The 22,618-nt window shown below is 39.2% G+C and overlaps 1 protein-coding gene across 8 annotated transcripts in view; it reads left to right on the plus strand.

Moving 5' to 3' along the window:
* EWSR1 (EWS RNA binding protein 1) overlaps positions 1-22,618 on the plus strand; it is a 28,969-nt gene that overhangs the window by 1,862 nt on the left and 4,489 nt on the right. Inside the window, exons 2-12 of one of the 8 annotated variants that reach the window (XM_077874202.1) lie at positions 2,483-2,519; positions 2,659-2,710; positions 3,997-4,123; positions 4,532-4,549; positions 8,435-8,621; positions 10,609-10,776; positions 12,284-12,495; positions 13,333-13,513; positions 16,317-16,351; positions 16,879-16,911; positions 17,226-17,344. In XM_077874202.1, coding sequence (XP_077730328.1) covers positions 2,483-2,519; positions 2,659-2,710; positions 3,997-4,123; positions 4,532-4,549; positions 8,435-8,621; positions 10,609-10,776; positions 12,284-12,495; positions 13,333-13,513; positions 16,317-16,351; positions 16,879-16,911; positions 17,226-17,344 — 1,169 coding nt within the window. The remainder of the gene's footprint in view (positions 1-2,482; positions 2,520-2,658; positions 2,711-3,996; positions 4,124-4,531; positions 4,550-8,434; positions 8,622-10,608; positions 10,777-12,283; positions 12,496-13,332; positions 13,514-16,316; positions 16,352-16,878; positions 16,912-17,225; positions 17,345-22,618) is intronic. The other 7 variants (XM_077874205.1, XM_077874203.1, XM_077874206.1 and 4 more) reach the window with 7 other exon arrangements.

The following is a 22,618-nucleotide window of genomic DNA, read 5'->3' on the forward strand; positions in this document are numbered from 1 at the left end:
CTTTCCACCTTCCTCTTCCTTGCAGTGTTTGAATTTTGTAAGGGAGAGTGCTACTCTCCGTTCCCTGTTGAACGGTGGGGAGTCTAAATGTGTATGGTGAAATTTTTGCGTGGCTGGACATGCCAGTTCCTTGGTTTACTTTGCCCAAGCTGTTTATTGGAAATCTCCACGTACTGTATTAGAATTACAGTTGTGTTTTATGTAGACCCACAGTAGTCGGCCAGCTGGAGGATCTTTGGGAAATCACATACTTTGGTTTCCTTTCCTTCAAAATGAAAGCATGAAGCTAGACCTTTCAAGAGCTTTTAAGCCCTTAACTTCTTGACCTTGTAGCAAAGCATTTGGTTCCCACAAATTGCCCCATAGTACTCTAATTCCCTACATAGCCTGAAGCTCTAAATCTCTACTTTTTGGATAGTGAGAACTATAAAGTATCTCAAAGCCACACTTTGGGTAATGTTAGATGTTTCTCGTGTATAGTAAGTATAGAAGAGTAGAGTATATGTTTAGTTTAACAAAGAAATACAATGCAAACTCCCAAGTAACCGCCAAGAAAGAGAACCTTGCCAACACTTTAGCGGCCCCCTGGATTATGGCTCCCTTTTCTCAACCTGTCCCATATTTTTAGTAAAATATTCAGCTGCACGTTTTGGGGGTTAAAAACAAAGCATGACTGACTGCTTAAAAAAAATTTTTTTTGACCATTGTGTAACTAACATTTTTGAGTCCCTACAATGTTTGTGAGTTGTAGGTAGGTAACATGAGTTCTCAAACAAATTTGCTACCTCCCTTAGTCCACCAGTGTGGGACTAGATGGGCTGGTTTCACACTGATCTGAGATCATTCCTTGTTCCATATCAGCTTTGCCAGTTTTCTGTTTTACATAACTGTTCTTGTGTAAAAGTCCTTTTGCAAAGTTGAACTTCCATGTCAGCAATTTAGAATCATTTCTAACATGAGACACCTCAGCGAAATGTAGGTTAAAATATTTTATTTTTGATGCTTCATTTGTTTTGTTAATGCCACATGGAAGAAGTGATTTGCATTTACTTTTATGCACTACATAGAAAGCATGACTTGTAGTGCTATGGAAAATGCCTTAAGGTTTAACCTTAAAATGCCTTAAGATTGTTTTGAATAAATTAATGTGTTTATTATACATGGGCAGTTGATTTGATAATATTGATGAATCAGGATTCTGATTTAAGGGTGTACAGAAGAAGGAAAGTAGTTAAGGTAGAGAGTAGAAAGGTGAGCTTGCTTAAAAAATGGATTCAGAAAAAAAAAATCTGGCCAGGTGGACTGTGAGGCAGACTTTGGATAAAGTGGGGGTAGAAACCCCTCCGTGGAGACCTAGAAGTCCACTGTTGCTTTCAAATGAGGGGCTACTTTCTGATTGAAAAAGAAAGGACCCTTTTGTTTAGTGCTAATGGCAGTACTGCCTTCTAACATGGGATAAGATACAGATTTCTTGTGGAGAGCAAAGCATTGGGCAGATTTTTTTGAAATGACTTTTTAAAAAATATATGTTTAGTTCAGTGGTGCTGTGAAAACTTAACCATTTTATTTCCTCTTTGTTTTCACTACTTGTAGACACCTCAGTGAACTAGAGTTTTCAGTCCTTTTATGTATGTTTTACATTTCATATGAAAAGGGAAATTACAGGAAAGATTATATAGAAAGAGAAGAGACTGGAAGAAAAGTTGTAGGGTTTTGTTTTTGAGTTGAAGTTATTTTGAGTTTCTAAAAGATGATACCTAAAAGCAAATTACTCCCAAAAAGACTACATGCTTTCTTCTCTGCCAGTTATCAAGATTTCTTAACTCTGCTGTGATTTATATCGTGTCTAGCTTTGATTTATTGTAAAGATGTAGTCCTGATACAGTCAGGAAGGTCTTAAAAAATACTGGATTGGGATGACTGTCCTTTTTTGTCATTCCATGTCACCGCCCTGCTAAGGAATTGGGATGGTTTTCAAAATGCTAAAATGCGGGAGTGATAGAAAAACTAGTTTGGGGGGAGATATAGATGCTAATGTAATCAGTGTGATGTTAGACATTATAATATTGTGACATGCTTCGTTTTTATATGAAAGTAAAACTTTTGATCCTGTTGGTTCATCTTGTTTTTTCTCTTAGTCCTAGGATGATGATCATGTATTTGAAATGACAGCCTGCAGTTGGGGTGGGAGGGAGTTGTGGTCATGGGAACCTTCGAAGTATCTGCCAAATCAGCTGATCTTGACCTCATTAGCTGGCACTGTATTTCAAACTTTCTGAGTTTAACTGGCTTAGACTCATTTTTTGGTTTGGTGTTAAGAGAGAAGAGATACCCATGTGGACCTGTGTTGGCCTGTACTTCCTCTCGAAGCAGTTTAAAGAATTTATCTTCCTGCACCTGAATTCCTCCCCCTCCCTCCCCCCATTTTCTTTCTCCTTGTCTCTGCTGACTTCACATTATTTTTTCTCCTTGTTTTCTCTAGATTACAGTACCTACAGCCAAGCTGCAGCCCAGCAGGGGTAAGTTAGTCTTTTATAACAGTACTTTGGATGTGATTGATTATGTTTTTAGAGTACCAAGCCTCCTGGAGTTGTAGAGGATTTCATAATGGAGTCTGAATGTTCTATATTCAGTTTTTGCATTTAATTTCTCTTACAGCTACAGTGCATACACCGCCCAACCAACTCAAGGATATGCACAGACCACCCAGGTAATTTTTAAGATAATTATATGCAGTTACATCCCTAAACAAAATATTTGTCAGCCATCAAAACAAATAGCTAATACAGCTCTTTTTTTAAAAAATCAAGTAATAGAAAAGTATGATGTGCTGATAATCTTAAAAATACCCAGGCGTTTTAAACTTTGACAATGGGGTTACCATTATAAATGACACCATCCCCAAACTGGGAGTTGCTAATTTTCCATACCTTTCTAGTATCATTTCTCAAGTTAAGTGCCTTGCTCAGAATTTGGTCTTTCTGCATATTGTATTATGTTTAATAATTATTAAATTATTTAGTTTTGCAGTGGTTCTGCAAAAGGATGTGTTATTAGGACATTTTGCAGATAAAAAATTGCAGTGCATAGATAGATCATTTGCCCAGTCACATAGTTAAATGACAGGGTCAGCTCTGTATGGCTGTCTAGCCACTGAGCTGCTGAGCTCTTTCCAGTACGTGAGTTTGTGTTTAAAAGCTTAGGCCAACAGATTCTAGAAATTAGTGTCTTAGTGTTCAGAATTTCTCAAGACTACTTCAAATTCTGAAATGGTCCGTGACATAAAATGGATACTAATAACAGCCATGGAGACATTCTAGGACAGACAGAAGTGTGATGTCTCTGGCAGATTTTCCCTAACCGGTCATTCAGATCTAGAATGTGATCATGCTACTAATATCTGGGAGAATGCCCCATACTTTTCCAGGTTTTAAGTATTACTGATGTCCAAGTTTGAAAGACAGTTCTTGAGGTGTTAACCTTAAGGAGACTTGCAGTGTTCTAGTTCATTTTCTTTGAAGTGGTGTAATAGTTTTTAAATCTTGATGTCAGGCTGAAAATCTGGTTTTCAGAACTAACAGATTTAATCCTATTTTCATGTTCTTTCCCTTGGTTCATTTTGTCTTCCTAACATTGTTTCCAGTTGCTAAAAGTGTGCTACACTAAGTGCTGGCAATTATACACCTGGTCCTTTATTGCCTATCCCTTGAGTGTGTCTTGTTAATCTGTATTATTTAACTGAGATTTTGCCTCATTATCTCAGGAACTTTTTTGTAGTTTATAAAAATATGAGTGGATTAGATGAAGGAAAGCAAGCATTCATGATACTGTGATCACTTGTCTGGTTTTTACAGTCTTTACTAGAAAGCAGTATTTTTGGCTTTGGTTCTCCCAATTTAGAAACTTAGAAATAAGTTGATCAATTTTTTTTGTTAAAATACGAGGTTATATATATATAAGTATATATACTTCTTGTATGTATCCATTTTCTTTGAGCAGGCATATGGGCAGCAGAGTTATGGAACCTATGGACAGCCCACTGATGTCAGCTATACCCAGGCTCAGACCACTGCGACCTATGGGCAGACCGCCTATGCAACTTCTTATGGACAGCCTCCCGCTGGTAAGGCCTGCCCTGGAGAGAGTTTTGGGTCATAGCTACTGGGGTGTTTGCTAAGAATCTTGTTATTTATGCTCTCAGGTGTACATTCTGCTCCATACCTTGGCATCTGAGGATCCTTTATTCTTAGGAGAAGCTATTTTTTATTTTTCCCTCCTTCCCCCCTTATAGTCTAGTCCTAAAGGATTTCTAATAGAATGTGGGGTGGGATAATTTCCTTTTAACTATTTCATACAGTGTATTGAATAATCTTATAACAAAATGGAGAATATATACGAGATTGTGCTAAATGGTAATACTGGGTAAGAATGAGCCTTCTTAAAGTGAGCTACTTAAAATCAAATTGATTTTCACATCTGTTTGCTTCATCTGATAGTGTACCCTCTACTTTTTGTTTTGTGCTTTCCACAGTAGAAGGGACCAGTACAGGTTTGACTATCCTGCTCATTCTTGCATGGGAAATGCTTTCCATCTTGTCTAACCCTGTAATGTTACCCTTTAGGTGTTTTCATCTGTTTAACCCTCAAACTTTCTAACATCACACACAACAAGGTGCTAATGGGAAACTGCTTCAGGTGCCATTCACAGATCCATGTCCTTTTCTTTGTGATTTTTGGGAAAGGTTTTGCTTTATTTTACATTATTTGTGTCAAGCTTTAATAGAAGGTTGTTCACCTTCCCAAAGGTATTTCAGATAACTATTCCCCAGCTGATTTCCCCCTATTCCCTGAAGGATAGATTGCATGAGTAGATTTATTTAGAAGAACAGATTGCCACCCTGCATGTAATGTTTGTCTCTTGGTTGGTTTCTAGTCCAGACACATTTTATTTTCTGTTTTAAATGTTAATGAATTCTTTTAATTCATAATATGTTCTTAATAACAGCGTTCCAGGGGAGCTAAGAAATAAGCAACTCTGAGAATTAGAATAAGTTGTACCTTAATAATAGGATTGAGTGGAGTATGTGAAAAATTTATAAGAATTTTTGCTTAGCACTGTTATGTAACATTTTAAAATCCCTTCCTTCTCCCCACTCACCCACTCTTATGTTTATAAGAGAATATTAAATATAAAAGTCTTGAAAGTGTAAAAACTATTCAAACTATTTTCAGTTCCCTAAAACATATGTAGTCTTAGAGTTTTTAGTAGGAGGAAATCTGTAAATTTATTTCCCTGAATGACAGTGTCCTGGACTTGATGGGAAGTATTTCCTAATCTGTGTAACTAATATCTCAAATAAGATGGGAAATGGTTATACTTGCTGCTGGTGTTAGCTTTAATTGTAGGAACAGCTGGAACTAGAGCTATGCAGTTTGAATTTTTAGCACAGAATTTTGAAATTATGAGATGAACTTTACATATTCAAGCTATTTCCAATTTTTTATTGATAATGGTTGACATACAATATTAGTTTTAGGAATACAAACTAATAAATCCATATCTGTATATGTTGTGAAATGATCACCACAGAAAGTCTCGCTAACATACCATTGGCACACAGTTAACGGATTCTTTATCTCGCGATGAGACCATTTAAGATCTCTTTACCAACTTTTAAAATATACAATACAGTTTATTAACTATAGTCACTATGCTATAGGTTACATCCCTGGGATTTATTTATTTTTTAACAAGTTTGTAGCTTTTGACCACTTTCCCTCATTTTTAAAAACTATCCTTTGGAAATAAGTAGTACAACTTAGATTAAGCCTTTGGAGTCTCTAGACCATTTTATAGGGACACGATAAAGTCTTTTGTAGAAAATGCAGGGGTCTTCTAGGTTCTCTAGCATCCTATGTTCTCATTGTCGTCAGTTGAACAAGCCCCACTTTGAGCACAAAAACGTAGGACATTCTGATACGGAAACCAGTGGCTTTGATGAGCAAGAGATTGTACTTAATAAGGACTGTTTGTGTGGATTTTATAGTTTATAGAGAACCACTCATACCTCCCTTAATGCTCCCATCAACCTTTGGAATGTAGAGACCAGAATTAAACCTGATGGGCAAACTGAGGCTGAACCAATCTAAGTTAGGACCCTCGCAGGTAGTAAGTGGGGTCAAGCACACTTTTTTCCTTACTGAGTGTTTATACTAAAGGTCATTGGATAATTATTGAAAGGGATTGTATAAGACCCTTTTCTCTCAATAGAATTTTTAAAAATTAAGCTTTAAGAGAAAGTGGCCGTATAAATCTCATTTCATTAATACAAACTTGAGTTTTTACTGTTCAAATTGAACAAAAATTTTGGTTGATTTGTGTAATGTTTGCTACTTTTTCCTTAAAGTCATCAGCACAGAGTAGATGTATTGTCTTCTGGCGTTGGTCTTTTTTACTGTCATTAAATCATTTTGCTCTGTTAATTTTTGCTCATTTGCTTGGCTGTTTGTGTGGGTACTAGAGATTAATTAAAAGATTATTAACCCAGTGTCTATTACCGTAATTTTTAACACTACGAGGCTCTAACAGTTACTGCGTAGTTTTATAATATAGTTATTGCCCTAATCAGGCGTTGTTGTTGTGTTTAATTGCCTTTGTGAATCTTATAGTTGGCCTTGTCATCACGTAGGGGGAAAAATCTGTGTAGGAGTAATAGGGTAGGTGGAATTAGATTCCAGTTAAATGAGTGCTTTATATGGTTGATATTTGGACTCTGCAAGGAACTTTTAAATTAAATAAACAAATGAATGACATGACAACCAAAAAAACTTCCATTGCTTGGGGCTCTGTTTTGTGTATAATTTCAGAATTATCATTACACTCTGTGCTACAGGAGGTGACACTTTAGATTGTACAAAGAGAAGTTGGAATTTGTTGTTGGCTAGTAAGTTTTGTGTATAGTGAGGACACTTTATTCTAACTGATGTTTTAAGGCCATAAACTTTAATTAAAATGAGTGCTCTTAATTCAAGATTTGTTTTAAGTACTGAAACTACTTTTTTACTTTAGTGAGATTTAGACTTTTTTGATGGATGTAAATGTTGAGAACTAGACCCACTTTTTATTGCATGGCTGGCTTGTGCTCACTGACCATGAGAAGGAGTCAGAAAGAAGAGCACAGTACCAGGAAAGGTCATAACACATCTCACAGGACGTGGACTGTTAGGACTGTTAGGAGCTGCAGGTTTGAGAGGGGCCTTTTGTCACACTCCAAGCCCAAGTTCCAGACTGAAAGGGTGTGCATCCTACCTGGTCTGGTAGGGGCAAGAACTAGGGAGAGACAGCCTACCTGGGTTTGCCTCACACCTATGAATGCATCCGGCCTTTTTTTTTTTTTTTTTTTTTTTTGCATCAGGTCTTTGTGATAACTAGATAGGGCAGTAGCGTGGGGCTGGCTGTAGGGTCTACTTTCAATACTGCCGAACAGGAAGACGACGTTTTTGCTGGTGGTGGGTCATTAAGAAAGGAATGGTGGAGGTGGGTAATTGATGACAAGCCTAGAAGAATCTTAGATGGTTTTGTCATATGAAAAACATTTACCTTTTAAAGGTTTATTTGGGGAGTATTAGGTTTAATTAAAATCATTTACCGGAAAGAAGAATAGAAGAATAACCTTTGTTGGTTATACTTAAGCAAATATAATTTGCAGTATCTTATTACTCATTTGCCTTTTCAAAATTTAGTGCTCCAAACAAGCATTTTTTTTAGTTGTTACCTGAAACAAAAGTAGTAGTTCTTGGACATGTCCCACTGAAAATTAAACACATCTTCCCTGGAACTTCAGTTTCCTTTAATTAAACACGAACTGCCCGTGTTGGAATGCTTGGGACTGAAAGCAAAGGAATTCCAAATTACAAGTTTTAATGCTAAAACTGTTACTACCTGGATCATTATTTTTAGCTATTTTAGCAGTGTGTCATTGCCTCTTCCCTTTCTGGGACATTTTATTCTGCTTGAGAGTTTTTTGGGATACTCAACTAGTTAAGAAAATTGTTAAGAAGGCCTGCTAGCAAAACCAATACAGAATCAGCAAAAGCAGACGTTTTTCCTATTGGATCCAGAGGGGAGGTGCAGCAGGAGAAATCTTGTTTTTTACAACGCTTTCTGTGCAGACTCTGGTTTCTCCCTTTCTGTTAGGTGTGATGTTAGCGCAAAAGAGAGTGCTAACTCTTTTCAGAGTGAAAACTGTGTACTTCCAGACAACTTAGGCTTTTTAAATATTGGTTTGTTGCTACTCATACTGGAGGGGAAGTTTTTAAAGGGGCTAAATATTGTGATGGTTTAAAGTAGGTGGTTTACAAATTGTTCTTTTAACAAGTGTCTAGGCAGCTCTCTGAGGAGCCAGAAATCTGATGTAGTTCTCCTTTGTTCTAGGTTATACTACTCCAACTGCCCCCCAGGCATACAGTCAGCCTGTCCAGGGGTACGGCACTGGTGCTTATGATACCACCACTGCTACGGTCACTACCACCCAGGCCTCCTATGCAGCTCAGTCTGCATATGGCACTCAGCCTGCTTACCCAGCCTATGGGCAGCAGCCAGCAGCCACCGCACCTGCAAGGTAAGGCCACACTCCCCTAGTTCTGAGAGCACATCAGCTTGTTTCAGGAAAGAGAACAATTACAAACACTGTATCCAGGACTTCATTCCTTTTCTTTAGTGGTTACTCTTAACATACTTACTTTTAGATGGTTGAGTATGTTCTTAAAGTCATCACAGGAATGCTCTAGAGAACACACCACAGATATATCATTCTCCATTTAGTAGAAAAATGGTGCTGTCCAGGGGCCAAGATGAGGAATGTCACTGACCAGTTTCTAGGTACCTTAGTCTAGTTTCAGAAGAGTGATCTTTTGGGATAGGAAGAGACTATTCTATTTACTTTACCAAACCCAGAGAAAAACGGAGTGTGTGTTTCCCTTCACAACAGAACTACTGATAGAATTGCATTTTTTATTTTATTGACCTTGTAAATTGGTAACAACTTTCTCTTTGGGAAAAACTTGGCAGTTTACAGTACAGGGGAGGTGGGAAGCATACACTGCTATCTGAGTTAAAGGAATTGACATTTTTTCTGTATTCTGTAGTGGCTTGGTCATTTAAATATCACAGGCAAGTATATATCTTAACTGGGTACCCTGCTTTGAGGTGAATATTTGGACAAACAGATTTCATACTCCATGACTAATTAGCAGGTAAACAGTGCTGATTATTACTTAACAGAAGATTTCAGGTCTTTGCTTTAGGCAATGCACATAGGTGGCTTCTGCATACAGTCTTGAAGGAACATTGAATTCTGATTTGAAAGAAGACTTTTTAGGGAATAAACAAGAAATCAACTTGTAACCTAGACTTTTTGCCTACTGTGTAGAGGTAAGAAATTAGCTCTGGCAAACACTCATGAAATTACTTCTAAAAGTGCACAGTGAGTAATCAGAGCTACTTGGTAGTTTACATATGCTGGACAACCTGTGCAGTAGGTAGATTAAACTAATGGATTCCTGTAAAGCTCCGTTTCAGTTGACCTAGGCATTTCAGAATGTTTTCAACTATTTGAAAGCCCATTTGATGATCATTGCCACGGTATATCCAAGCCATAGCAGGAGTGTGGGGGTTATTTATTGATTTTTATAAAATAATGCTTTTGGTTTGTTTTTTTTTTTTTTTCCCTTGATTTTCAATCCTTACACTTTAAAACTGCCTCATGATCAGTGTCAGCAACTCCTTTTTCCACTAGAAAGAGGGGGCTTCTGACCCATTTCAGCTCTGGAGAAACCAGTACACTTCCACATCCATCTGGTTTGCCTGCCGATTCTTGGGGGTTTGCTTAAAATAGCTCAAGCTCACTGTGCTACACTCTTGTTGCAAACTGTTAGGGCTGAGAGGTAATAGAAAAACCCTTGGGGTTTTGTTTTGTTTTTTCCTTTGGGATTGGTTTTCATTACTTAATATTTCCCAGTTCAAGGGTTGTTGGGAGCTGGGGCTGGAAGTTGGGGGGTCCCTCCTCTATTCTGGTATTTCCATTATGGAGACTTATTTATGTCAGTCCAACTTAGGAAATGTATTTTCAAGTCTGCTCTTAATAAATGAGAAGTCTAAACTCATAGTAATCCAAATTTATAAGTGCCCATGAACTTCTATAAATGTTATTCTGACCTGAAACTTCAGCATTATTATTGAAGTTCCTAGTCTGTCTTCAACAGTCCTTTTTGAGTAAAAGTATTTTCTTCCCTAACAAACCACTTCCCCTCCCAGATCACTTAAGTTGTCAATAGAAAATAATCGTAACTGCCTTTGATTGCTGCTAGTGTGCAACAAATGTAACATGTTGGTATCTCATCTGTGGATGTGATTAATTCTCCCCCTTGTTAGTGTTTTCTTCCAGCAAATATAGTTGGACTGGGGCTGGGTTTGATGTAGTTCAGTTTATAGTTGTATTTACTTCCAAGCTCAATCCTAACATTGCACATTGCTCAGAGGTTTTAGCGTTCTTACCCAAAGTTTTATGGTCGAGGGAAAAAGTCTTGCTTTTTTATTTCTCCTTTTAGACCACAGGATGGTAACAAACCCGCTGAGACTAGTCAACCTCAATCTAGCACAGGGGGTTACAACCAGCCCAGCCTAGGATATGGACAGAGTAACTACAGTTATCCCCAGGTACCTGGGAGCTACCCCATGCAGCCAGTCACAGCACCACCATCTTATCCTCCTACCAGGTCAGTATTATCTTTGTCCTCATGGCCAGTGAGCTAGTAGAATCACAGGTTTTATTTTCAGACTGTTGACCAGCTTCTTCCTCAGGTGAAATGAGTTCTCTGACTCTCCCAGTTATAAGGCTGACCATTCAATGTTACATTAAAACCTTTGAAGGACATTTTTTTTTTTAAACTTCACTTTAATCATTTCGTATTTAACTCAGGGGTCCATTCATGCACAAGTCTTTTAATGATTGATTGGGCCAGGGCCTTTCATCCAGAGCTCTAGTCTACAAGTCTACAGGTTTATATGGCACTGTTTTACTTAACTACCCCAGCAGCTACAATGTCTCGTTTGGGTTTCTTGTAAAGCAGAGGAAGAACTGCAGGTTTTCACACACACATTTAATTAGAAGCAGGTTTTCAAATGAGCTATCTGAATTGTGTCTTAAAGTGTTACCCTAGTTTTGCTAGAAGTAGCACTTACCTTTTTTGCACTCAATTTCATTGGTTTACATATTAAAGTGCCTCAGATGTGGACAGGTTTGGGAGCAAATACAACTGACCGGTAAGTGTACAGCGTGGAGCAACAGTGGGCAGGGCTTATGGCAGTTCTTCGCTGAGCCAGCCCGTGTTGCTGAGGGTAGTGCATCTGGCCTGTTGAATAGGTACACTCAGTGAAGAGAAGCTATTGAGTCCTTACAGCCATGTTGGGGGATGTGATTGAGGCTTAGTTTAGTTGTGCTCTTAAATATAATGTTTTTTGATTTTTGTTATTATAGTTCATCTAAAGTTTAATAGCAGTTCTTTGAAGCTTTATCATTACTCAAGAAGGTATCTTTGATTAGTTTCCCTGCAATGTGGCTGACACGTCTAAAACACTTCTAGTACAGTGCATTGATTCTGAAGTTTCTTTAATTTCCTTATCTGTCTTTTCTTCATGAATGCCCAGATTTCATAGATAATCAGGCATGTCTGAAAGTTCAAAAGCATATATGATATATAGCAAAACAGTTTGAAACTTGGACAGATCATCAAGAGAAAATTGCCGTATTTGTGTGACCGTATACACACCAGAGCCTTGTACTTCTAGAACAGTCACTGTCATGATTGAAGGAATTATTAGAGGCAGGTTTAGAACTGCAGTACTTAACTACCTCCTTTACCTCTATGGCTTTTTCACTGGGTCAGCCTGCCCTGGGTCCCTGTGCACATATTCTTAATTCAGGAAACATCAGACTCACAAATTTGCCTTGAATTTAATCGAACACTGGTTTTAAGAGGGTGGGGGGTAAAAGGAGTCTCTAAGGATTGTATGTTGTATAGATTGGTTTGCATTAATTTTCTCTTTTGCATTTAAAGCTTTATTCTGAATACAGATATATTTGCTTAAATTCAAACTGTTGATATTTAGAAAGTAAGTGCATTTTTAAGGGTTTCTGTGTCACAATATGAATGTCTCGTATTTAGGAGGCTTGAAGAAATAACAAGCTTCTCCTTCCTAATAAGCTTTTTTTCTTTCTTTCAGCTACTCCTCTACACAGCCGACTAGTTATGATCAGAGCAGTTACTCTCAGCAGAACACCTATGGGCAGCCGAGCAGCTATGGACAGCAGAGTAGCTATGGTCAACAAAGCAGCTATGGGCAGCAGCCGCCCACTAGTTATCCCCCCCAAACTGGATCCTACAGCCAGGCTCCAAGTCAATATAGCCAACAGAGCAGCAGCTACGGGCAGCAGAGTGAGTTGCTAAGAGAGAAAACCAAATAAGAATGATTATGTTTGGAGTTTCTGAACATGGGGAAATGCTCTTTGTCGCTATTTACTTTTGGACTCCAGGATGCATCTTTAGGACATAACATCCTAGCTAACTGCTTGGATATCCCATTAAAGACATAAATGCTTTTCTCCAATTTAATTGTTGTTAGTGTACTTTGCAAAAAAAAAATAATAAAAGAGAGTTTGTAACTAACCATAGAAAATATTATAGGACGTTAGCCTCGCTCTCTTTGAGGAGGCTATAATACAGTGAGTAAAGCTGGCATTCCTGTGGCCTACCCACCCACTCAGTAAGGAAGCGAGCAGGTAGCTGTTGAAGACTACTGCAGTTTTGATAGTCAAGTAAATGATATGTTTTTGGGGTTTTTTGTTTGTTTAAATACATAAAAAAAGTAACCAAAAACTCAAAACTGCATTCCCAATTTAATTTTTATCTGGATCATTGTTTTTAATTAAACTCCATCCATGGGCGTGTTTCATTATAGCTATGAAATGAGTAGTGCTTCTTGATGGAGCCCAACCTTTAAGCCCTAAGAAACCTGCCTGCTATTTTGTTTCCTGAGAGTAGTTTTAAAACAGCTTTTGGAGACATCCTAGGATGCAAAACCCTATCAACTGTTGACCAGAGGGCTCCTTTCTTATTTGGGTGGTTTATTCTAGGCTAACTATGTAAGGTTACCTCAGAAGATGGTGCCTTGGTTAGTGCCTTGCGATTGAGCATTCTGTGATTCCAGGAGAAAGTACAACAGGCAGTGTTCAAATGCTGGTCCATGGCTTACAGATGTGACTCTTTCCTCAGGTTCATTCCGACAGGACCACCCCAGTAGCATGGGTGTTTATGGGCAGGAGTCTGGAGGATTTTCCGGACCAGGAGAGAACCGGAGCATGAGTGGCCCTGATAACCGGGGCAGGGGAAGAGGGGGATTTGATCGTGGAGGCATGAGCAGAGGTGGGCGGGGAGGAGGACGCGGTGGAATGGGGTAAGAGCAAACCTTTTCTCCTTTTACCTAATTTTGTTTCATCCATAGGATTTTCAATGGAAAGAAGGGACTGAAAGACATAAGAAATTTATTTCTACATTTCCATGGACAATCTGTTGAGCCCAGGCCATCTTCTAAAACATGGAAATGTCATCTTTGTGGCATAGATTAAGTGGCAGTTTGCTTTTTTCCCTGCCAATCTACTTGGTTGGGTTGGGGAGAACAAAGAATGGTTTTGAAACGAGAGCTTTCAGTTCCCTTCATGGTTTCCAGAGGTCAAAAGCCTCTGTGGGTAATAGACTCGGGATGGAACACACACAACCCTTCTAACACCCCTAGGTTTTTAACTAATTGCCTTTGAATGGTTGTCTTGAAATACCTGGTATATATATATATACTGCAGAAAAGGAACACAGTTGTTTTCCACAATGTTTGTCCCCAACTTCTGTTAGTACTTGGAATTGTTGAACGTAATGATGAAGATCTTGGTCCCATAACCCCTGAACTATGACCTGAGGTGCACCTGGTACAGAAAAGTCTAATAGCTTTTTGCAGAGTAATGTATATAATTACAGGATCACTCCCCATTGGAGATTTTGAGAAGTCTAAATCGGTTTGACCATTTTGATTGATGGCACAATCTGGTTTAGAAAACTTTGTTTAGATCAGTAACATAACCCTGCTACCTGTGCCTGCCCCTCCCCTCCCTCTCCCATCCCTTCCCCCCTTTATGGTGTCTGTACTTTGATGAAGGTGAGGTATAATGTTGATGGTTAACATAATCTGGAAGGTTTAGTTCTGTGTGTGTTCTGTCCCTATATAAACTAGTAAAAAAAAAAAAAAAAGTTATGCAGAATGTTACATAGTATGTATAAATTGGATTTGGTGCCACTGTTGGTACAAGGAAAAATTGGGTGTAGGGATTCTTTTTTGTTTTGTTTTGTTTTGTTTTAAATAGAAGTGGACTTCAAAATTAAATAAAAATTTGATCTTTATTTTTTATATTCCCAAATCTGTTTCCTATTGAAAGATAACTGAAAATTAGGTTCTGTGTATTCTGCATAACTTAAAAAAGTCTTTGGTGAAATCTTTATTGGAAGAAACAGTTATTTGACAACACAAAAATTGATAAATAATTTGGTATAAAATAAAATCAGTCTGATTTGGAAAATGTCATTCCATTATAAAGGTTTCACTTTATGGATGTTTTAAAATAGACGTAGACACTTGAAATTACTATCATCACGTCTCCAATCACCTAGAATTCTTAGTATTTTCCAATTGCAAAACCAATTTCAAGTTCATTCATTTTAATACTCCAGAAGTAATAATTCTGCTAATTTTGCTAGACTTTGCTAGTAGAGGGATCCCCTCTTTCTGGATGAGAAGTCTCTCCTGGAGCCATGGAAAAAATCATGGCTTTCCCCACAGGTTTTTCAACTGACTGTGAAGCAGTCAGTTGGATCCCTTGGGGACAGAGCAGGGGCATCTCCCCTTCTCCCCTCTTTTTCACTCTGGTGTGGTGATGGTTTTCAGTGTCTTCTGCAGGTAAGGCACTCAATGTTGTTAACATGCCCTTTTTCATTGCCTCAGTATTTTGATATTTTCATTGGCTGTTAAACGTGGAAACTTTTTAACATGCTTTGTCGCATTTATATGCTACAGGTTACAAAGTGAGAGCCTTGTATACACTTCAATACTTAAAAAGTACCCGTACTCAGTACTCAGCCGGCAGCATAATGAAAAGTGGGACTAGACACGGTGTCCATATGGAGAGGAAAAATATACATAGAATATTTTTAACAAAATGTATTCATTGTATAAATGGAATCCTTCTGTAACTTTGGTAACTGCATACTTGTTATTTGGTAATGAACCAGAGGAGGTATAATACTCTAGAATTGTGTAACATTAAAGTGTAAACTTTTGTGTTTAAAGAGAGAGAACATTTTATGGTGTGTACTTTTAAAAAGGAAACAAAGCTGCATGCAACAGCTTGAAATTGTATATTCAGGTATTAAAGGTGCAATACTGGTTAGAAAAAGCTCAGGGCCTCCCACTGAGGAGCTGCCTTTATTTAACTTTGAAGGAAAAATGAAAAAGGCCTGTCGTGTTCCCTCCCCCTGTTTACAGTATGTAAAGCAGTAAGTTTATACTGCTGTCATCACTGTTCTCAACTGATGTGTCTATAAAGTTGCACCCCCAGTCCATTGAGCCTTGGTATTTGTTGTAAATTCTCCTTTCACAGCGATTGTTAAATCCCATTAGTGCCCTGAATTGTATGGCTTTATGCTGAAGATTGGCTGGATGCGTCCTCTGATGTGTGTTGTAGGCGTTTAATGTGGTTGTCTCCTGCTTTATCATACTGTGACTTGTTAGGAAGCCTCACTTGGCTCTCCCCTAGGAGAGGTTGAGGGTGCACCTTTATGAACATGGAAAGCAGTTGCCCCAGCTTGCTACTCCTCTCTACAACCAAGCTCTCCCTGTTTTTCAGCTGATGGGGTGGGTGTTTGGGATCTACTTTTTTTCCCCCTAATTTGCCAAGTATTGCACTATTAATACCAGCCCCCGAAATGAAAGGAACCAACCACACTGGTGTGTACAATCAGACAAGCAAGGTTGTATATAAAGGAAATTTGAGCAAGCTGCCCTGAAGAAAGGCATAGTGACAAGATGAGAGAGATGCATTGTTTGGAGATGTGTTTAGCCAGTGCCCTTCTTCCCCACGAGCCCCCCCAAGGCTCAGAGCGGTACTGGCTTTTAAAGGGAAAGGCCTTCATTTCTTCGTTTATCCCCCCAGCAGCGCTGGAGAGCGAGGTGGCTTCAATAAGCCTGGTGGTAAGTTTTTGAGTATTACCATGGATAGTGTTTAAAAAAAATACAGTCAGTTTTTAGAAAACTATAATTTTTTATTAGTTTCATAAGCGGTTTAAAAATGATCTATACAAAGAGACTAATGGGTACTGCCGGCATTGTCTTAGGGGTAATAAGGTTAACCTACGGTTACAAAACAAAGGGTAACTTGAAGTATTGAGCAACTGCTTCTGTAATATGGGGGAGAATACAGTTTTTAAATTTGGTTTGGAGGAAAAATTTTGACTTAAATTTAACACTAATTTGGCACATAAGCATTGAGTGTATTTGGTTAATGGTTTAAAAGCAAACCAGCAAAGAAAAAGCAAAACCCTAGCAAATCTTTCACAAATGTTAAAGGGGCACTGCTCCATTTTAGCAGTGCGGGTCATTTTGAATTTAATGAAGCCCCATCAAATGGTGGTATAGTAGATAGCTATGTGTGTTTGTAAGGTTTGTAGCTTGCAAGACGTGCACTAATAGTATTTTATATGATCTTTCCTGGTTGGCAGGACCCATGGATGAAGGACCAGATCTTGATCTAGGTAATTTTGAATTCTTGAATTTTGTATCTTATGTTAATAAATGAACAGCACCGAAGTAAGTGCTTGCTAGAGCTCAGCAGCCTGGTAGATGAGCGTGATATTCTTGCTGTCGGGAGCAGTCTGAGGCTCCCTTTATTGGGAGCATCTACTTCTACTAGCCTTAGACGAAAGGGAAACCACAACTTCGTGGCTTTCTTAGCGTGGCTGGTAGTTCTCTTAGCTTTGTGGTAATTACCAGTGAGCAGCAGTGACTAGTGCGTTAATCAGCCCCTGTAGGTACAGCAGAGTAACTCCTGTCTTTTTTTCTCTGAAAGGCCCACCTGTAGATCCAGATGAAGACTCTGACAACAGTGCAATTTATGTGCAAGGCCTAAATGACAATGTGACTCTAGATGATCTGGCTGACTTCTTTAAGCAATGTGGAGTTGTTAAGGTAAGTACAAGCAAAACCGTATGACCCGGCAAGTCTTCCAAATCAGCAGGCATTTTAAAGAGATGATGTTGAGAGTTTCTGAAGAGCTAACCACTTCTAAGTTGCCTGACTTGCTGGGCATGTTGTGGTTTGCTCCTTAAAAATACAGAAACAGCAGAAGCAACAAGAAAACGTTTTTGGTAGAAAAATGCTAAATATGGTTGGGCATATTTAACTCAAGTCTTTTCTTTATAATTTTCAGTTAATTACAAGAATACTTAAATGGACACTGCTTTTTTGTGAAATACAGAATACACCATAGCATTTTTTAAATGGTCAACATTTATGTTTCTACTTCCAGTATGAGAATTAGAGCTTTATGAGCACGTGACATATTTTTCTTCCCCAGTGTTATCCTTTCTCCACGCTCCCATCCCGAATCATACTGTTCCTTTCTTTTCATAGACATACACTATAATTTTGGGGAAGGTTTATTAAACACTACTACCTATAAGGCAGTGTTATTCTGTGGATATACTAGGAACAAACAGGAACCCTTGGAGTTCACGTACAGTGGGGAACATACAGTAAAAAGGAATATATTGTGTTAGGTGATGGATGTTATGGAGGAAAATAAATCAAGGAGAGCTGAGATAAAAGAAATAGAGCCATACAACTCAGAGCAGGGAAAGCTTTTAGCAACAGTAGCTTGAATAGCAAGGCAGAGGGGCCGAGAAGCTCGTGAAGCTGGTGTGACTAGAAAGTTTTAATCTGAGGTAGTGGAATGGTGGTTGGGTTCAGGTGGGGAAAATTAAGAGAAATTATGGTTTTGAGGGGGGGATCAGGAGTTCTCAGGTCAGAAACCCAAAGGTTTGGGAGTCCTATATTTCATTTATAAATGTCACAAGTTAATTTATTGTATATTCTCTAATAGTTATTTCTAAGTTTGTGGTCTGTAGTCCATGCTGCAGTGAATATTCTTGTATATGTCTCCTGGGGCACAGTAAACTAGTGTCTTTTTAGTGTATGTATAGTTGGTTCTTATTACTTGCAGTAGTTCTGGAAGGTCACTACAAAGACTGAATTAATGGATACTCAACCACTGCTCTTAGGCAGGTGTGTGCACAGATACATATATACACACACGTCACATACATTAGAATTCTAAATTGTAAAAAACCGTTCCCCCTTGATAGATCTATTTTTTTCTTACAAAGAGAAAATGAGGTTCTGAAGTGTTGAGTGACTTGCATGAGTTGGCATTCAGATTCATCCAGCTGGCCCCAGGGCCAGAACTTCTTTCACTGCACTGCCCTGTCCCCACAGTCTCCATCCCTTGAGAGAACTGGACTGAGGGTGCAGCGTGTCTCATTTGATCTCTACTGGAACAAGTGCATCAGACGGCTTAAATTTTTGTTGCTCCACACGTCTACAAATAACCACAAAAGTGCTACAAGTATTGATTTTGGAGTTTAAATTTTAGTGAGTAGGCAAATTTGCAAATATTAAATCCACAAATCAGATTCAGCTATACCCACCCAGGTGTAGAATTGCTGGTTCTAAAAGTGCATATTTAACTTTATAACTAATAGTATGGCTGAGCAACTTAGTAGATTTCCACCAGCATTCATAAGACCACACTCCCCATATCCTCACTGCTACTGGGACTGACCTGAATTTTTAACTTACATCAATCTGGTGGAAGAAAATGGAAATGTGGTGTTTTTCTTAAAATTTTGTTTTTGGAGCACCTGGGTGGCTCATTCAGTTAAGTGTCTGCCTTTGTCTCAGGTCATGATCTCAGGGTTCTGGGAACAAGCCCTGAGTCAGGCTCCCTGCTCAACAGAGCTCCTCCTTCTCCCTCTCCCTCTGCTGCTTCCCCTGCTTGTGCATGCACTCTCTCTTTCAAATAAGTAAATAAAATTTTTTTTTAAGATTTTATTTGAGAGAGAGAGCCTGAACATGAGCCAGGGGGCAGGAGGCTGAGGAAGAGGGACACGCAGACTCCCTGTTGAGTAGGGAGCCTGACTCAGGGCTCGTTCCCAGGACCCTGAGATGAGATCATGACCTAAGTGGAAGGCAGATGCTTAACCAAGACTGAGCCACCCAGGTGCCCCTGAAATGTGGTTTTAATTTACTTTTCCGTGTTTGCTTAATAATGTTCTAATTGCATGTTGTCTCCTATGAAATGCCTATTAGTCTTAACACTCATTCTTCATTGGGTTGTCCCTTGTTTTACATATGGTTCTTTAAAGAATGTATTTTATTTTATTTATAGAAAGAGTAGGGGATAGGGGCAGAGGGGGAGAATCCCAAGCAGTCTCCATGCTCAAAACGGAGCCCAATGCAGTATTTGATCTCATGACCCTGAGATCATGACCTGAGCCGAAATCAAGAGTTGGATGCTTAACCGCCTGAGCCACCCAGGCGCCCCTACATATAATTCTTTATATTCCCTGAAGGCTGATCCTTGTCTAATACTGCAAATGTATTCTCCCAATTTCTAACTCTTTGATGAAAGAAGCAGCTCTTAATGTAATTGAACTTACCAATCATGTCATTATTGGTTTGTATCTTTCTTTCTGTTTGTGAGACCTTTTGTTTCAGTAACATTTACTGAAAGAACCATCCTTTCCTTGATCGTATATACTATATCTGTCACATAAATTTCGTCCCATACCTGGAGCTGTTTCTGGTAGTCTTTGTATACTTGGGGTTAATTCACTAATTAGCACAGCTATTTCTATTTTAAGTCTTTATCTATAATAAAGCAAATTCTGTTCTCTTTCCTTAAGATTGCTCTATTATGGGTAGCCCCGGTGGCACAGAGGTTTAGCGCCGCCTGCAGCCTGGGGCATGCATGGTCCTGGGGACCCCAGATCTAGTCCCACATCAGGCTGTCTGCAAGGAGCCTGCTTCTCCCTCTGCCTGTGTCTCTGCCTCTCTCTCTCTTTCTGTGTGTGTGTCTCTATGAATAAATTTTTTAAAAATCTTTAAAGAGATTGCTCTATTATTTACTCCTTGTTTTATGTACATTTTAGAATTCCATTTATGTTCTTTAAAAACCCCAATTGGATGTTTATTGAATCTATAAGATAGTTTGAGGAAAATAGATACTTTTATAATACTGAGTAGTTTTTTCCATGAATATCGTATGTGCATTTACTTAGGTCTTGAGTGAAGACCATCTCAACGGTTTTGCAAGTCTTAGTTTTATTTTTAAAAATTTCAATTATTGTTGGGACGCCTGGGTGGCTCAGCAGTTGAGCATCTGCCTTCAGCTCAGGGCATGATCCTGGGATCCAATATCGAGTTCCACATTGAGCTCCCTGTAGGGAGCCTACATCTCCCTCTGCCTATATCTCTGCCCCTCTCTCTGTGTGTGTCTCATGAATAAACAAGTAAAATCTTTAAAAAATAAATAAAAATTTTAGTTATTGTTAATGGTCTTTTTCAAATGACATTTTGTGGTTGTTACAACTATATAGAAATAAGATTTGACTTTGATAGCCCTTAAGATTTGCATGATGGGGATCCCTGGGTGGCTCAGCGGTTTGGCACCTGCCTTTGGCCCAGGGCGTGATCTTGGAGTCCCCGGATCAAGTCCCACATTAGGCTTCCTGTGGGGAGCCTGCTTCTCCCTCTGCCTGGGTCTCTGCCTCTCTCTTTCTGTCTCTTCATGAATAAATAAATAAAATCTTAAAAAAAAAAAAAAAAGATTTGCATGATTAAGTTTTCCTTTTTTTTTTTTTTTTAAGATTTATTTATTCATGAGACAGGCAGAGACATAGGCAGAGGGAGAAGCAGGCTCCCCACAGGGAGCCTGATGTGGGACTTGATCCCGGATCCCAAGATCACACCCTGAGCCAAAGGCAGATGCTCAACTGCTGAACCACCCAGGCATCCCAGAGGGTTTCTATTTGTGATGTGTATGATATGTTGTTTATTTGTGTATGTGTGGGTTTTTTCCTAGTTAGGAAAGTAATGTATAGGGATGTCTAAATGGCTCAGTGGTTTGGCATCTGCCTTTGGCTCAGGTCTTGATTCTGGAGTCCTAAGATCAAGTTCCGCATTGGGCTCCCTGCGTGGAGCCTGCATTTCCCCCCTGCCTGTGTCTCTGCCTTTCAGTCTCTCATGTATAAATAAATAAAATCTTTTAAAAAGGCAGGGGGGGATCCCTGGGTGGCTCAGCGGTTTAGCCTCTGCCTTTGGCCCAGGGCGTGAGGATCCCGGGATTGGGTCCCACATCGGGCTCCCTGTGTGGAGCCTGCTTCTCCCTCTGCCTGTGTCTCTGCCCCCCCCCCCCAATCATGAATAAATAAATAAAATCTTTTTAAAATAATAATAATAAAAATTAAAAATCATACTATCAGTTTTGTAAAATAGAGATTTTAAAAATAGCCCCATCATTCATACCACCATTTTGCCATATTTTTCAGCATGTATGTTCTTTATAAAAACATAGCATTAGTATGTATGTCTTACAAATAGTAGCTTTTTTTAAGATTTTATTCATGAGAGACACAGAGACAGGCAGAGACACAGGGAGAGAGAGAGAAGCAGGCTCCATGCAGGGAGCCTGATGTGGGACTTGATCCTAGGTCTCCATGGGACTCGATCTCCAGACTCAGGATCACGCCCTGGGCCAAAGGCAGGCGCCCAACTGCTGAGCCACCCGGGCATCCTGACTAGCTTTCTTTTCTTTTTATATATATATATATATATATATATATATATATATATATATATATATATATAAATCAATACTCTTAGGTATCACTAGGTGTTATATAACCAACATGTATAAATTAAACTTTGATCATAATGTACTTTTAATGCAGAAAACAGATGAAGCCATATTCTTGTATTATAGTGTGGCTCCTGAAATCAAGCCAGTTGTATCTGGTGTTCAGCTGAAAAGCTAATGGTGCATTCTAGCTCTGGAGGAAAAATTAGCTGTGTTGGATTTTAAGAATGCTGTTAGAAAGGATCCCTGGGGTGGCTCAGCGGTTGAGCACCTGCCTTCTGCCCAGGGCATGATCCTGGAGACCCAGGATTGAGTTCCGCGTCGGGCTCCCTGCCTGGAGCCTGCTTGTGTCTCTGCCTCTCTCTGTGTCTCTCATGAATAAATAAAATCTTAGGGCAGCCCTGGTGGCAGAGCGGTTTAGCGCCGCCTGCAGCCCGGGGTGTGATCCTGGAGACCCAGGATCGAGTTCCACATCAGGCTCCTTGCATGGAACCTGCTTCTCCCTCTGACTTTGTCTCTGCGCCTCTCTCTGTGTGTGTGTGTGTGTG

Source organism: Canis aureus, chromosome 27 (assembly GCF_053574225.1).
Source record: "Canis aureus isolate CA01 chromosome 27, VMU_Caureus_v.1.0, whole genome shotgun sequence".
NCBI classification, from domain to species: Eukaryota; Metazoa; Chordata; class Mammalia; order Carnivora; family Canidae; genus Canis; species Canis aureus.